Genomic DNA, 16,171 nt, shown 5'->3' on the forward strand with positions numbered 1-16,171 from the left:
AGGAGTATCAGAGGAGAAGATTTTTGTAAAAGAAAACTAAGATTTACAAAAAATTGTTAAAAATTGACTATAAAGGGCAATAACTCCTAAAGGGGTCAACTGACCATTTCGGTCGTGTTAACTTATTTGTAGATCTTACTTTGCTGAACATTACTGCTGTTTACAGTTTACCTCTATCTATAATAATATTCAAGATAATAACCAAAAACAGCAAAATTTCCTTAAAATTACCAATTTAGGGGCAGCAACCTAACAACGGGTTGTCTGATTCATCTGAAAATTTCAGGGAAGATATATTTTTACTTAATAAACAATTTTACTTCATGTCAGATTTGCTTTAAATGCTTTGGTTTTTGAGTTATAAGCCAAAAACTGAATTTTACCCCTATGTTCTATTTTTAACCGTGGCGGCCATCATGGTTAGTTGACCGGGTCAGGCCACACATTTTTAAAACTAGATATCCAAATGATGATTGTGGCCAAGTTTGGTTTAATTTGGCCACGTAGTATCAGAGGAGTATCAGAGGAGAAGATTTTTGTAAAAGAAAACTAAGATTTACAAAAAATTGTTAAAAATTGACTATAAAGGGCAATAACTCCTAAAGGGGTCAATTGACCATTTCGGTCGTGTTAACTTATTTGTAGATCTTACTTTGCTGAACATTACTGCTGTTTACAGTTTATCTCTATCTATAATAATATTCAAGATAATAACCAAAAACAGCAAAATTTCCTTAAAATTACCAATTTAGGGGCAGCAACCTAACAACGGGTTGTCTGATTCATCTGAAAATTTCAGGGAAGATATATTTTTACTTAATAAACAATTTTACTTCATGTCAGATTTGCTTTAAATGCTTTGGTTTTTGAGTTATAAGCCAAAAACTGAATTTTACCCCTATGTTCTATTTTTAACCGTGGTGGCCATCATGGTTAGTTGACCGGGTCAGGCCACACATTTTTAAAACTAGATACCCAAATGATGATTGTGGCCAAGTTTGGTTTAATTTGGCCACGTAATATCAGAGGAGTATCAGAGGAGAAGATTTTTGTAAAAGAAAACTAAGATTTACAAAAAATTGTTAAAAATTGACTATAAAGGGCAATAACTCCTAAAGGGGTCAACTGACCATTTCGGTCGTGTTAACTTATTTGTAGATCTTACTTTGCTGAACGTTACTGCTGTTTACAGTTTATCTCTATCTATAATAATATTCAAGATAATAACCAAAAACAGCAAAATTTCCTTAAAATTACCAATTTAGGGGCAGCAACCTAACAACGGGTTGTCTGATTCATCTGAAAATTTCAGGGAAGATATATTTTTACTTAATAAACAACATACTTCATGTCAGATTTGCTTTAAATGCTTTGGTTTTTGAGTTATAAGCCAAAAACTGAATTTTACCCCTATGTTCTATTTTTAACCGTGGCGGCCATCATGGTTAGTTGACCGGGTCAGGCCACACATTTTTAAAACTAGATACCCAAATGATGATTGTGGCCAAGTTTGGTTTAATTTGGCCACGTAGTATCAGAGGAGAATCAGAGGAGAAGATTTTTGTAAAAGAAAACTAAGATTTACAAAAAATTGTTAAAAATTGACTATAAAGGGCAATAACTCCTAAAGGGGTCAACTGACCATTTTGGTCATGTTGACTTATTTGTAGATCTTACTTTGCTGAACATTACTGCTGTTTACAGTTTATCTCTATCTATAATAATATTCAAGATAATAACCAAAAACAGCAAAATTTCCTTAAAATTACCAATTTAGGGGCAGCAACCTAACAACGGGTTGTCTGATTCATCTGAAAATTTCAGTGAAGATATATTTTAACTTAATAAACAATTTTACTTCATGTCAGATTTGCTTTAAATGCTTTGGTTTTTGAGTTATAAGCCAAAAACTGAATTTTACCCCTATGTTCTATTTTTAACCATGGTGGCCATCATGGTTAGTTGACCGGGTCAGGCCACACATTTTTAAAACTAGATACCCAAATGATGATTGTGGCCAAGTTTGGTTTAATTTGGCCACGTAATATCAGAGGAGTATCAGAGGAGAAGATTTTTGTAAAAGAAAACTAAGATTTACAAAAAATTGTTAAAAATTGACTATAAAGGGCAATAACTCCTAAAGGGGTCAACTGACCATTTCGGTCGTGTTAACTTATTTGTAGATCTTACTTTGCTGAACGTTACTGCTGTTTACAGTTTATCTCTATCTATAATAATATTCAAGATAATAACCAAAAACAGCAAAATTTCCTTAAAATTACCAATTTAGGGGCAGCAACCTAACAACGGGTTGTCTGATTCATCTGAAAATTTCAGGGAAGATATATTTTTACTTAATAAACAACATACTTCATGTCAGATTTGCTTTAAATGCTTTGGTTTTTGAGTTATAAGCCAAAAACTGAATTTTACCCCTATGTTCTATTTTTAACCGTGGAGGCCATCATGGTTAGTTGACCGGGTCAGGCCACACATTTTTAAAACTAGATACCCAAATGATGATTGTGGCCAAGTTTGGTTTAATTTGGCCACGTAGTATCAGAGGAGAATCAGAGGAGAAGATTTTTGTAAAAGAAAACTAAGATTTACAAAAAATTGTTAAAAATTGACTATAAAGGGCAATAACTCCTAAAGGGGTCAACTGACCATTTTGGTCATGTTGACTTATTTGTAGATCTTACTTTGCTGAACATTACTGCTGTTTACAGTTTATCTCTATCTATAATAATATTCAAGATAATAACCAAAAACAGCAAAATTTCCTTAAAATTACCAATTTAGGGGCAGCAACCTAACAACGGGTTGTCTGATTCATCTGAAAATTTCAGTGAAGATATATTTTAACTTAATAAACAATTTTACTTCATGTCAGATTTGCTTTAAATGCTTTGGTTTTTGAGTTATAAGCCAAAAACTGAATTTTACCCCTATGTTCTATTTTTAACCATGGTGGCCATCATGGTTAGTTGACCGGGTCAGGCCACACATTTTTAAAACTAGATACCCAAATGATGATTGTGGCCAAGTTTGGTTTAATTTGGCCACGTAGTATCAGAGGAGTATCAGAGGAGAAGATTTTTGTAAAAGAAAACTAAGATTTACAAAAAATTGTTAAAAATTGACTATAAAGGGCAATAACTCCTAAAGGGGTCAACTGACCATTTCGGTCGTGTTAACTTATTTGTAGATCTTACTTTGCTGAACGTTACTGCTGTTTACAGTTTATCTCTATCTATAATAATATTCAAGATAATAACCAAAAACAGCAAAATTTCCTTAAAATTACCAATTTAGGGGCAGCAACCTAACAACGGGTTGTCTGATTCATCTGAAAATTTCAGGGAAGATATATTTTTACTTAATAAACAACATACTTCATGTCAGATTTGCTTTAAATGCTTTGGTTTTTGAGTTATAAGCCAAAAACTGAATTTTACCCCTATGTTCTATTTTTAACCGTGGCGGCCATCATGGTTAGTTGACCGGGTCAGGCCACACATTTTTAAAACTAGATACCCAAATGATGATTGTGGCCAAGTTTGGTTTAATTTGGCCACGTAGTATCAGAGGAGAATCAGAGGAGAAGATTTTTGTAAAAGAAAACTAAGATTTACAAAAAATTGTTAAAAATTGACTATAAAGGGCAATAACTCCTAAAGGGGTCAACTGACCATTTTGGTCATGTTGACTTATTTGTAGATCTTACTTTGCTGAACATTACTGCTGTTTACAGTTTATCTCTATCTATAATAATATTCAAGATAATAACCAAAAACAGCAAAATTTCCTTAAAATTACCAATTTAGGGGCAGCAACCTAACAACGGGTTGTCTGATTCATCTGAAAATTTCAGTGAAGATATATTTTAACTTAATAAACAATTTTACTTCATGTCAGATTTGCTTTAAATGCTTTGGTTTTTGAGTTATAAGCCAAAAACTGAATTTTACCCCTATGTTCTATTTTTAACCATGGTGGCCATCATGGTTAGTTGACCGGGTCAGGCCACACATTTTTAAAACTAGATACCCAAATGATGATTGTGGCCAAGTTTGGTTTAATTTGGCCACGTAGTATCAGAGGAGTATCAGAGGAGAAGATTTTTGTAAAAGAAAACTAAGATTTACAAAAAATTGTTAAAAATTGACTATAAAGGGCAATAACTCCTAAAGGGGTCAACTGACCATTTCGGTCGTGTTAACTTATTTGTAGATCTTACTTTGCTGAACATTACTGCTGTTTACAGTTTATCTCTATCTATAATAATATTCAAGATAATAACCAAAAACAGCAAAATTTCCTTAAAATTACCAATTTAGGGGCAGCAACCTAACAACGGGTTGTCTGATTCATCTGAAAATTTCAGGGCAGATAGATCTTGACCTGATGAACATTTTAACCACCATGACAGATTTGCTCCGAATGCTTTGGTTTGTGAGTTATAAGCCAAAAACTGCATTTTACCCCTATGTTCTATTTTTAGCTATGGCGGCCATTTTGGTTGGTTGGAGGGGTCACGCCACACAATTTTTAAACTAGATACCCCAATGATGATTATGGCCAAGTTTGGATTAATTTGGCCCAGCAGTTTCAGAGGAGAAGTTTTTTGTAAAAGTTAACGAAGCCGGACGCCGGACGCCAAGTGATGAGAAAAGCTCACTTGGCCCTTTGGGCCAGGTGAGCTAAAAATATATATTTCTTCTACATTATACTTAGTCAATTAGTCAAAAAACAGCAAATGTTTCATTTTTTATTTAAATTGCTTTCAACTAGTAGCTATGTTATGAAATTGCATAGAAATATTTTTTGGGAAGGAATTTTCAAAAACTATTGAAACAACACTCAGTTGGAATAAAAAAAGTTCAATTTGCATTCAGTAAACAAATAAAATCTTAACAAGATCCTTTTCTCATCCAGTTGTTCAGTTATAATATACATAAAAGACAACAGATTCAGGGGTTGAAGTCATAAAACTTTGTTCAGTGCTCGGAGCACAAAATCATGCTCGAAAACATGAAATCCAGCATTTTGATTGGTTGATTCTTGAGTCTGAGTACAAAAATCGTGCTCGAAAGTTTTATGACTGCAAGGCTAGGATTTTATTTTTTATGTACAATGTTATATCATACATTATCAAGTATTTAGCTGTAAATGTGTGCATTTGAATCATACACTGATCTGTACTTAGTAGGTACCGTAATGAGTAACTTCTGACTATGGTTGATATAAGTTCATGTCTGTCCATGTTAGAGCCTTCTATAGCAAACTGTACAGTATGGCTTTTGCCTTTTTTTTAAAGCATACAGTGACCTTTTATTGCATATATCCACCACAGTTTAGCTCTGATAAATAGTTGTCATAGTTGTCTCATAGGCAATCATACTGTATCTCATTATTTTTCTATTGCTCTGAATACGAATAACTATTTTAAATAAAAATCTCTATCATGCTTACCTGCTGATGATTTAAACTCCTGAAACATATTTGTAAGTTCTTCCTCATCTTCTTCTGTCCATGGTCCTGCATGTTTTCTCCTAAAAAAATTACATCCAATATCTGTTACTCTGAATTTGTAGCTTGCTGTTTTGATGTGAGCCATGGCTCCGTGTTGAAGACCATACTTTGACCTATAATGGTTTACTTTTACAAATTGTGACTTGGATGTAGAGTTGTCTTGTTTGCACTCATACCACATCTTTTTGTGTCTACTTTACATTTGCTTTACATTGATCGAAATGAAAGAACTGACGGACACAAAAACCAGTCAAGAATATGCCAGCTTGCTTTTGATAAATGACACATTAGCTTAATTTATGTAACTAGCATTTTAGTTTAACAAACTTTCTTAGAAAAGGGGACTTAATTAATTTTTGTGAAATATTCCTAGATATATATCATAAGTATGTATGAAATGATGTTGAGGCTTAGATATTGACTTCTAACCCCTTACCCTGGTTGTTTCCTCTTCAGTTCTTTAGCACTACTAATCAAATTTTGTTTCTTTAACTCTCGAATAATCTGTCCTCTGGTTTTACTGCCGTCGGATAGACGTTCCATGATACATTCAGCTATGTCTTTTTCTGTAATGTATTTTTCATATAAATCAGTTTGTGTTTTAAATTTCTAACTATGAATCTCAAACAATACTTTGAGTGGAAGGATTTCAACTCTCAACTTAAAAAAGATAAATTTACAGAAAAGATAGGTGTCTACCAACATGAATATGATCTCGTCTTAATAAAAAAATCCCCACAAAAAATGCCATTTTACTTTGACATAAGGTTAAGCCACAGAACATCAAAATTCCTTTAATATGTTAATTACACCTACCATTATCTTCTAACTGACTATATTCCTCATACAGACTTCTGACTTCTGTCTCTTGATCTTCTGTCCATGATGATGGACCCTTGCTATAAATAAAAAAAGTTCTTCAGTTTCTTGTTTCATATTATTTTTTCAATTACTGAATAAAACATTTGACCTTTAAGAGATTTGAGTACTTTTATTTTAAATCTAAAATGCAGAAAACAATTTAAATAATTTTTTTTCAAAATCAGTGCAGATTACTTAACAGAAATAAGTTCCAATTTTGCATTTAACATACATCTGTTTCAGACATATTGACAGACAGAGCAATGATTATTTGCTCCTGAAATTAGTATAACAAGGTTTTTTTTTTATAAGGAAAGGGTTCAGACTTAAGTTTGTTTATGTTTACAGCTGATTTCCTAATGCATGTAAAGCAATACTTTGGTTCGCTTGCTTACTTTGTTTGTATAATTGTTTATACAAGCTTTGTAAATAATATTAACATCTTAAAACAATTTATATAGGCATGGTTTAACCTGTTTATATCATATTTGAATTTAATTGGGTGTTATCTTAATGATTGCACAATATATAAACAAAGCAATTAAGCTTACCAAAGTTTTGTTTTACATGCATTAGGAAATTAGCTGTAAACAAACTTTATAGCCTGGTTTTAAGCATCTAATACATCAAATAATCTGTACGGGAACCATCCTCTGTAAGATGCTTTGGATGATATTGAAACTCTATCTTTATCACTTAGTAAAACGACCAGTTGATGTACCTGTCATAACAATATCTTATAAACCCAAGAACCTATCATATAAGTAACTTATGACACATGTAAATGTCAAATAAACGATCATTTAATACATGTACCTGTCATAAGATCCATAGCCATCTATACATTCAACAGATTCTTTTCCTCCCTTCCAGAACAGCATCTCCATAAAAATCTTCTTATTGTTCTCAGCACATTGTACAAATTTCCCAATTACAAAGTGGCCAAACTTCACTATTTCCTACAACAATCAATGACATTTCAAATCTTTTATATAAAATAGATGTTATCAGGGGTCATATTTAAGCTTTTTTGTGTACTGGCCAGCCGGACCAGTGGACTATAAACTCTACTGGTATGGCTCAATCTTGGTTGATTTGGCAGGTCACCGGACACAATTTTTTAACTAGATACCCCAATGATGATTATGGCCAAGTTTGATTTTATTTGGCCCAGTAGTTTCAGAGGAGAAGTTTTTTGTAAAAGATTACAAAGATTTACGAAAAATGGTTAAAAATTGACTTTAAAGGGCAATAACTCCTAAAGGGGTCAACTGACCATTTTGGTCCTGTTGACTTATTTGTAAATCTTACTTTGCTGAACATTTTTTCAGTTTACAGTTTATCTCTATCTATAATAATATTCAAGATAACAACCAAAAACAGCAAAATTTCCTTAAAATTACCAATTCAGGGGCAGCAACCCAACAACCAGTTGTCCAATTCATCTGAAAATTTGATAGATCTTAACCTGATAAACAATTTTACCCAGATTTGCTCTGAATGCCTCGGTTTTTGATTTATAAGCCAAAAACTGCATTTTACCCCTATGTTCTATTTTTAGCCATGGCAGCCATGGCAGCCATCTTGGTAGGTCGGCCGGGTCACCGGACACAATTTTTAAACTAGATACCTCAAAGATGATTGTGGCCAAGTTTGATTTTATTTGGCCCAGTAGTTTCAGAGGAGAATATTTTTGTAAAAGTTAATGACAGACGACAGACGCCGGACGCCAAGTGATGGGAAAAGCTCACTTGGCCCTTTGGGCCAGGTGAGCTAAAAATGTACTATGCAAAAATAAAAATTACAGAAAACCAAAAGAGAAAAAGCTTGAGCTGAGAGTCAAATGGAAAATGAGGCAGCTTTTCTCAAATCATCAGTTATACCCACTGATAATGAAATAAATCTAAATCAAAATGGTTGCTTTCAAAGCCGATATTTATCCCTATATTTCTACATATATTCCAAAATAAGTTTTTCATGATTTTTTTTTCTATCTTGGTATCTATCATACATTCTTTCATTACCTTATAGCGTGCTGCCTTAGCCAGAGGTGATAACAGTATTTTCTGAAACACTCTGAAGAGTGAAGCCTGGAAAACCATTCCCATATATCCTAAGTCTATAGAGATTCTATGTAACATTTTGATAATACAATGATTGGTATGTGTAGAGTTCTTCTGGAAGTCAGCTAACAACAGTACATAAGCTTTTAGAACATCACCTTTACAAAATCTAGAACAAATTGAAAAGTAATTATTACTGGAATTCACATGCATAAAACAATTTCTAATAGAATCTGTCATTGATAAAAAAAAATATTAATTCATCTCAGGAATTTTTGATTCTCTTACTGTGGATTCATAAGTATTCCTGGGATACCAAAATTTTAAGGATTTCCTGGGTAAACATTGACTGGACTACCAATATAAATAATCAATGAAGCACAAATTTTGTATTGGCTTTTATGCTGAAATAATGGACAAAACCACAAAATCAAATAACCATGAAACTACAAATTATCCCTTAATCCATGAAAGTTGGTAACCATGAGAATGAATGAAACCACAGTAAATGCTTTTAAATTTTTTAGTTGAGAATAAACTTTGAAATCTATACATGCTCTAGATGACTTTTTCATGTTGTTTAGTTGGGTGGAGAAGGGGGTGGTCCCAGCGTGTACTGAAAGTACAAAAAATGTAGTGGGAAATTTTATAAGATAAAATTGAGAATGGAAATGGGGAATGTATCAAACTTATTTCCATACTGTGGATTCATTTATTTTCATGGGTACCAATTTTTTGTGGACTAAGAACAACTTGCATATTTGTGGATTTTTAATTTCATGGTTTTGAGGAAGTCTGCATAAAAACCTATAGAAAATTCATCATTCGCTGAACATTTCATTTCATTGGTTTAACTGTACCCACGAAATAAACGAAAATTGGTAGGCAACGAATAATAATGAATCCACAGTATACTGAACGCACTTGAGACATGTATGCTAACAAATTTCTAACAATCAATACTTTAAATAATTATCCTTTGAAACATTATTTTCTGTTGTGTATTATATGCACTATCATTGCAAAGTTATTTCATCACGTCATCCAAAAATGACTAATTCAACTTTTCCTTAGAAAAGGTGGGCTGAGATAATATTTAGATTACAGAAGACTCTTTAAATAAAAATATCAGTGGATTCTATAATTATATAAAGTTAAAATTTACTTGTTGACGAAAACTTTAAAATCAAATTCTTGCTCAGCTGTAGCAACTGATTCCATCTCTTCCTCTTCAGCTGAAACAAAAATAAATAAAAGTTTATATTTTATACTACTAAGATGTCAGCTTGGTATTGATAGAATTTGTAATATCCAAATCTACTACATAGTACTATAAAGATGGTAAAACTAGGACAAGTATCAGAGGAGTCAGACTTATATTCTATGTTTTAGGAACATGATTCAATGTCAATAGTTATAATTGGCAAAATCTGAGTCAAGTGCTATATCACATTTATAACACCGGTGGCTAAGGTTGCACAAAAAAATCTTACAACTAAAAATGGTTTAAATTTTAAAGAAATGTTAATGACTTATCAGAATACATTGTTGTAAGAAATTGTTGTGAATTTTAAAAGGATGGAATGGAACATCAGATGTAACAGTTTCTACATGTATTTATCTCTAAAAAGTCATCAACTAAGTGTAGTCAGATCTAACCATTAGAAAATTCCACGTTAAAGTTCATATAAAACATATTTCAGTCGATTGTTACTTTCAAACTCATAAACAGTAATTGGCCGTTTCAGAATCTAAAGCATCATGGGTAATTTCATTATTCGTACCCCAAAGTGAAAATAACTTTACGTCATTAGTTGAATATCCATTGTTTATAACGTTTTAAACTAATCAAAACGCTTTGGTGTACGCTTTTGAAAATATTACCCAGGATGCATTAGATTCTGAAACGGTGAATTGCAGTTTTCTACGGTAAACTTTTTAAAGGTGAAGCATTACTGGGATACAAATTAAGTTATTTCCTTTAAAACATATAATTGAAAGAAACATTTCAAAATGATTGTAAGAAACTGCAGCATCTTCTGTAATTTAAAATTGTAAAAATTTCATTCAAATCAAACAAGATATAACTTCAAGACAATTTTTTTGAAATTTGTTTTGAAATTATCTATACAGCTGAATTTTGAAGTTGTGAAATACCATTGACCTCTGGCTTAATGTTACTACAACATAACAATTATGACATAGAATACATTTGAAGCATTCTATAAATAATTTATACAAATTCAAATAGCCAATTTTAAAAAAAAGTTACAATGCACTTTTCTAATTAGTGTTAGCTGCAAGTATAGATATATTGCCAAGACACTTTGTAAAGGAAATGAGAATCACATTTTAAGAAGAATGAAAAGGAGGTCAAGTGATGTAATTTACTACTGAGACATACATGTATATAAATATATATAACCGTTTTTGAGAAAACAAAAATCAAAACTTCCCAGTATCATATGTACATGTATTTCAATATTTTCATAAACAAATATGAATAAATTTAAAACAACTCTAAAATATGTTTTAAATGATGAACAATAATACAAAAAAAAAATTAAAAAGGTGCCGCATGGAGAATATGTAGAAGACAATCTATACCAATATAAGAAAAGAAAAAAATGTTCTCATCAATTGAACAAGTTTGCCACTTTAGTTTACTGTAAGTTGTCCAAAATTGGCAAACAGGATTTTTTTTCTGATGAAATGATTTTTAAATAAAGTCTATTGTCAACATAAGGTGTAAAAGGACAATCATTTTTTAACATTATAAATGCTGCCACAGGAAAAAGCATGTCAAAACAATCTTGCTATGAATACAAGTTTACAAGATAAGTTTCAAAGTAGATAGACCATGACTGAGGGAGCTAGGCCAAATATTCTCCATGGAAATATGATGTGCCAATGCTTATACAACTGAATACCAATTAACATTTGCCTACCACTAAAGGTTCCCCTTGTCCTGACCTAATCACAAACTAATACATGATAACTTAGCAAAATTTTCAAAGTCAATAGACCATGACTAAGGGGGGGGAGCCAAATTATCTCCATGATGAGCCAGTGCTTATACAACTGCATACCAAATATCGTTGACCTACCACTTGTGGTTCCCCATAAACTGACCTAATCAATCACATAGACCATGACTGAGGGGGCAGGGCCAAACAATCTCCATCGAAATGAGATATGCCAATGCTTATACAACTGCATACCAAATATGATTGACCTACCACTTGTGGTTCACCATAAACTAGACCTTATCACAAACTATACAATGTTGATGCTGACGCCAGAAACAGCATACCTATGTCTCGCTTTTTGACTCTGTCAAGGCGAGACAAAAATAAATAGGACAATCCAAATAGATGTACTTCTTTACAATTGACTACAAAAATGTTTACATAAAAGATAGATTTTACCTTCAGCACCTCCTTCTTCATACTCTTCAACAACATTCTCTGGAATATTATCTTCTCTTGCTGGTCCTAAAATTAAGTGGAATTTATAATTTTTGCATGATCTAAGTGCTGTTATTTCTATCAATATTAATATAAAGTATGGTTAAGGATAAATTGTTGCCTAGAAGATACATTTTTTCAATCTTAGTTGAACTAGAATTTCCATTCAATCAAAGTAATTTATATTTTCCATATTTATTCTGTATATGTATAGAGACTGACAGAAGCTAGGTTGGACTTTTAGACAAAACCTTACAAGTAATCACTGTGAGACTTAACACATGTACAAATGTACTAACTTGTACTAGCATGAGAGCCACCTTGTCTAGTATGCATTATATAATTCAGAAATATGATTAATGTAGACCTATGTCACGATTTCACAGTAAATGTTATTGATAATGTAAGTGTTTCCTTATAGTTCTTGTGATTTTGGCATTGTTGGGAGGTGTCGTCAAAACAACTTTGAAAGATGATCCTTTAAACATTCATTAGCCCTGTGGTTTCAGTAATAACGAGTAGTAAAAACATTTTGACCTACAACTTCATATGTACTGTTTAACAGTCAAATTAGTCTTGGTTGTAAACTTCATAATTATTCCTAGGTTTTAAAATATATAAAAATATAAAATGCTAGATCAAATTCTCTTTATGAACTAAATAAGAATCAATAATGAAACTGAAAACTTCTGATTCAGTAAAATAAAACCTAAAAATAATAGCTTCAAAATTGTCAAGTACCTTCTTCAAATGGTCATGAACATCTTAAACCTCTTAAGAAACACTCTTAATTAACACCAGGAAATGGCTTCTCATTTCTCATTAGAAGTACAATAAATGTTTTGTCAATCTACATGTACATTGACATTTAACAATAGCTCGAGAAAATGTACAGGTGTCTTCTAGCTTGTTTGATTTTAATAATTTGCTGCCATGGCAGCGCTGTTAAACAAATTGTGTGTCCAGATGACTGTCTGTGTACTGGGAGAAATTTTGACTGCTCAGATAAAGATTTATCTGTAATACCATCAGGGATATCTAATGCAGCCAAATCATTAGATCTACAGAAAAATCAAATAGCAGATTTATCGTCCAACCCGTTTTCAAAACTTCAATTATTGCGGATACTGAATCTTGGATTTAACTCGCTCACCCAGATAAGATACAACGATTTTAATGGATTAGTGAATCTAAGAACACTTGACTTAAGTTTTAATAGGATAAATACAATTCATAAAAATTCTTTTAGGAATTTGGATAAAATCAGTGACATTGTGCTGCGGGGTAACGAACTAACAAATATTGATGGAATATTTACTTATATGAATGGGATGGTACGTTTGGATCTGTCAAATAATCAAATAGACAAGATATCTAGCGAATCTTTCAAAAACATGACAAACCTTCGCTATTTGTTGCTTGGATCAAATAGAATAACATCTATTGAGGTTAAAGCCTTTAACGATAATAACTTGATCTCATTTATTTCACTAACTGGGAACCCTGTCATCGATGTTGATGGTCTATTCATCAAAAACAATGTGTTGTCTTTTATAGAACTGACCAACTGTTCGCTGAAAACTTTTCCTAAAGGATTACCACGTATGACCAGATTTTTGTACCTAGATCAGAACAATATCACGTCTATAACAAAGAAAGAAATTGAACCAGTTGAAAGTTTAGTTAACCTTTTCATCTCTGAGAATCAAATCCAGTTCATTGAAAGAGATGCATTTGCAGGGTTAAGAGGTTTACAGGAATTATGGATCAATTTTAATCAAATAAATGAAGTACCAATACCACCTTTAGAAGCTAAAAAGTTACATATAGACAATAACAACATAGCACATGTTCGGAAAAATGATTTTCAATTTGGGTCTAAACTGGAGACATTATCTATTAAGAATAATCAAATATCTGTTATTAACGCAGAAACATTTGAAAATCTGACAAATCTTCTGAGTTTATACTTGGGTGGAAACAGTATAACTGTGTTACCAGATAATGCATTTAAACCACTGCTCCTTCTAAAGGATCTCGGTCTGACTGGAATGGATTTTGATTACATAGGAAAAGATGTGTTCAATAAACTTAATAACTTAGATAAGCTGATAATGTCTTTTGTAATGATTGGTGAAAATGCTTTACAAGGAAATATTTTCAAACATCTATCTAACCTTAGAATTTTAGACCTACAAGATAGTCCTGAACTTGCCAGCCATGTTTTAGAATCTGAGGATATGATGAAATCTTTATTTACAGTTGAGGATATAAATTTAATGGATAATGAAATAAAAACTGTGAATTCAAATATAATGAAGTATTTACCAAGACTACATACTATTCGATTTGAAGGAAACCAATTTCACTGTGATCTCCGTCTGCGATGGTTATGGAAATGGATTGATATGCAAAAATATAAATTTGAAAATGCTGACTCCCTTCAATGTTTTTCTCCTCCTCAGCTACGAGGAAGCACATTTTTGAGTTTAAAATTCGACCAATTTGTTCCAACAACGCTTAAACAAGTTGTGTTATCAACAAAAGGACAGGTAATGTCAAAAACAACTAAATCTCCACACGTTATATTAAATTCTACCAATCTAGGAAATGAAACTTTAACCTTTGAAATGATAAATGATACTGTTAATGAAAATTTAGATAGCTCATCTCTTCCGCCAGGATATGTTCCAAATCAAAAAGATTTAGTACGTTCTCAAAATCAACAAGACAAAGATTATGAAGATAAAATAAACAAAATTCTAATTATAACTGTGGTGACTACTCTAGCTGTCGTGTTATTTGCAGTCATTGTGACAACTGTATCCTGTCTAAAATGCAACAGAAAGAAGGACTCTTATAATCGTACCGATACCTTCCCAGACAATGATGTAACTTTTTACGTTATAAGTGATGAAGCACCCCCACTACCGCCTCCAAACACCACAAGGAAAGACAGAGGATCTGTGAGTTCAACCCGTGACATTACTAATGACAATGTCTTTATCATTGACAATGACAGTTCATAATGTTCAAATAAAACAGGAGAAACAATTTACAACTATTTTAATTCAAATCACTGGATTGGTCTTAAATGTAAATGTGAAAACTCAAAAGACAAAAATAAAATGTGAAAAGGGAGTATTTCTTTCCATTTTATGCAGTAAAAAAAGTTAATCCTCCACTGAATATAAACTGAAAATGGCAATATATATATATAGTATTTCAATATTCATTATAATATCAGTAATGATTAAACTTTATAAATATACATAACATAACAACCTATTGGGGACCCAATTCCTAAAAATGGGGATTTTTGTTTGCATCAGACCCAATTAGTTCTGATTAGCATTACTATAAAGAACAATCATAATCACTTTTGTGTAGGTAGATATTCAATTCCAAAAACAATTTATTTTCGAATACAGTGGATAGATATAAGAAGATGTGGTATGAGTGCCGATGAGACAACTCTCCATCCAAGTCAAAATTTGTAGAAGTAAACCATTATAGGTACAAGTACAGCCTTCAACAGGGAGCCTTGTCTCACACTAAACAGCAATCTATTTAGGGCCAGAACATTGACAAATGTAAAACCATTGAAACAGGAAAAACAATGGTCTAATATGTATAAAACATTAGAAACAAGAAACACTAATAAACCACATCAACAGATGACAACCACTGAACATCAGGTTCCTGACTAAGGACAGGTGCAAACAAAACCTGTATAATAAAGGACACCCTAGGGATCAGATCAAACTAAAGTTTATAATTAAAGTGAAATTTAAGTTGAGGTTCAATATTCATAGATGTTACTAAAACAGGACAAGAAGAGGATGAACATACAATACAAATGGGATTGTACATCAAACACTTGATTAATTTTAAACCAAGGTCAAAAATTGTTTTTTTTACTGCAAAAAATCTGGACAAAACATTATTTACAAAATATCCCAGATCCCTCAACATCACAAACAGAAAAATGCAACAGACTTACCTAATCAGGCAATATTACCATGGACCAAAGAACAATGAAACTATGTAAAAGTTCAGATGACATGCACAAAATACCAAATACTAGTAAAAACTGTATCATAAACTGAAAACAGTTGAATTATTTATAGTAACTGAGAAACTGAAATAGTTACAAGAACAACCAGATGCTCCGCAGGGCGCAGCTTTATACCACTGCAGAGGTTGAACCCTGAACGGTTGGGGCAAGTATGGACACAACATTCA

The 16,171-nt window shown here is 32.2% G+C and overlaps 2 protein-coding genes across 6 annotated transcripts in view; one reads left to right on the forward strand and one right to left on the reverse strand.

Annotated features, from left to right (window-relative positions):
• Nucleotides 1-16,171, reverse strand: part of LOC134707455 (protein timeless homolog) — a 52,444-nt gene that overhangs the window by 12,849 nt on the left and 23,424 nt on the right. For 4 of the 5 annotated variants that reach the window (XM_063567203.1, XM_063567206.1, XM_063567204.1 and 1 more), the window contains exons 19-25: nt 11,888-11,953; nt 9,625-9,694; nt 8,421-8,628; nt 7,213-7,355; nt 6,352-6,434; nt 5,972-6,101; nt 5,476-5,555 (exon numbers count right to left, since the gene is read on the reverse strand). In XM_063567203.1, coding sequence (XP_063423273.1) covers nt 5,476-5,555; nt 5,972-6,101; nt 6,352-6,434; nt 7,213-7,355; nt 8,421-8,628; nt 9,625-9,694; nt 11,888-11,953 — 780 coding nt within the window. The remainder of the gene's footprint in view (nt 1-5,475; nt 5,556-5,971; nt 6,102-6,351; nt 6,435-7,212; nt 7,356-8,420; nt 8,629-9,624; nt 9,695-11,887; nt 11,954-16,171) is intronic. The other variant, XM_063567207.1, reaches the window with a different exon arrangement.
• LOC134707457 (insulin-like growth factor-binding protein complex acid labile subunit) lies at nt 12,653-15,067 on the forward strand. The gene has a single exon (XM_063567208.1). The coding sequence runs from the start codon at nt 12,814-12,816 to the stop codon at nt 14,953-14,955; it is 2,142 nt and encodes a 713-aa protein (XP_063423278.1). The 5' UTR covers nt 12,653-12,813; the 3' UTR covers nt 14,956-15,067.

The sequence above is a fragment of the Mytilus trossulus genome, chromosome 2 (genome assembly GCF_036588685.1).
Source record: "Mytilus trossulus isolate FHL-02 chromosome 2, PNRI_Mtr1.1.1.hap1, whole genome shotgun sequence".
NCBI lineage: Eukaryota > Metazoa > Mollusca > Bivalvia > Mytilida > Mytilidae > Mytilus > Mytilus trossulus.

Coding starts and splice junctions, on each gene's coding strand:
- LOC134707457 (XM_063567208.1), top strand. CDS start 12,814: ATGTACAGGTGTCTTCTAGCTTGTTTGATTTTAATAATTTGCTGCCAT.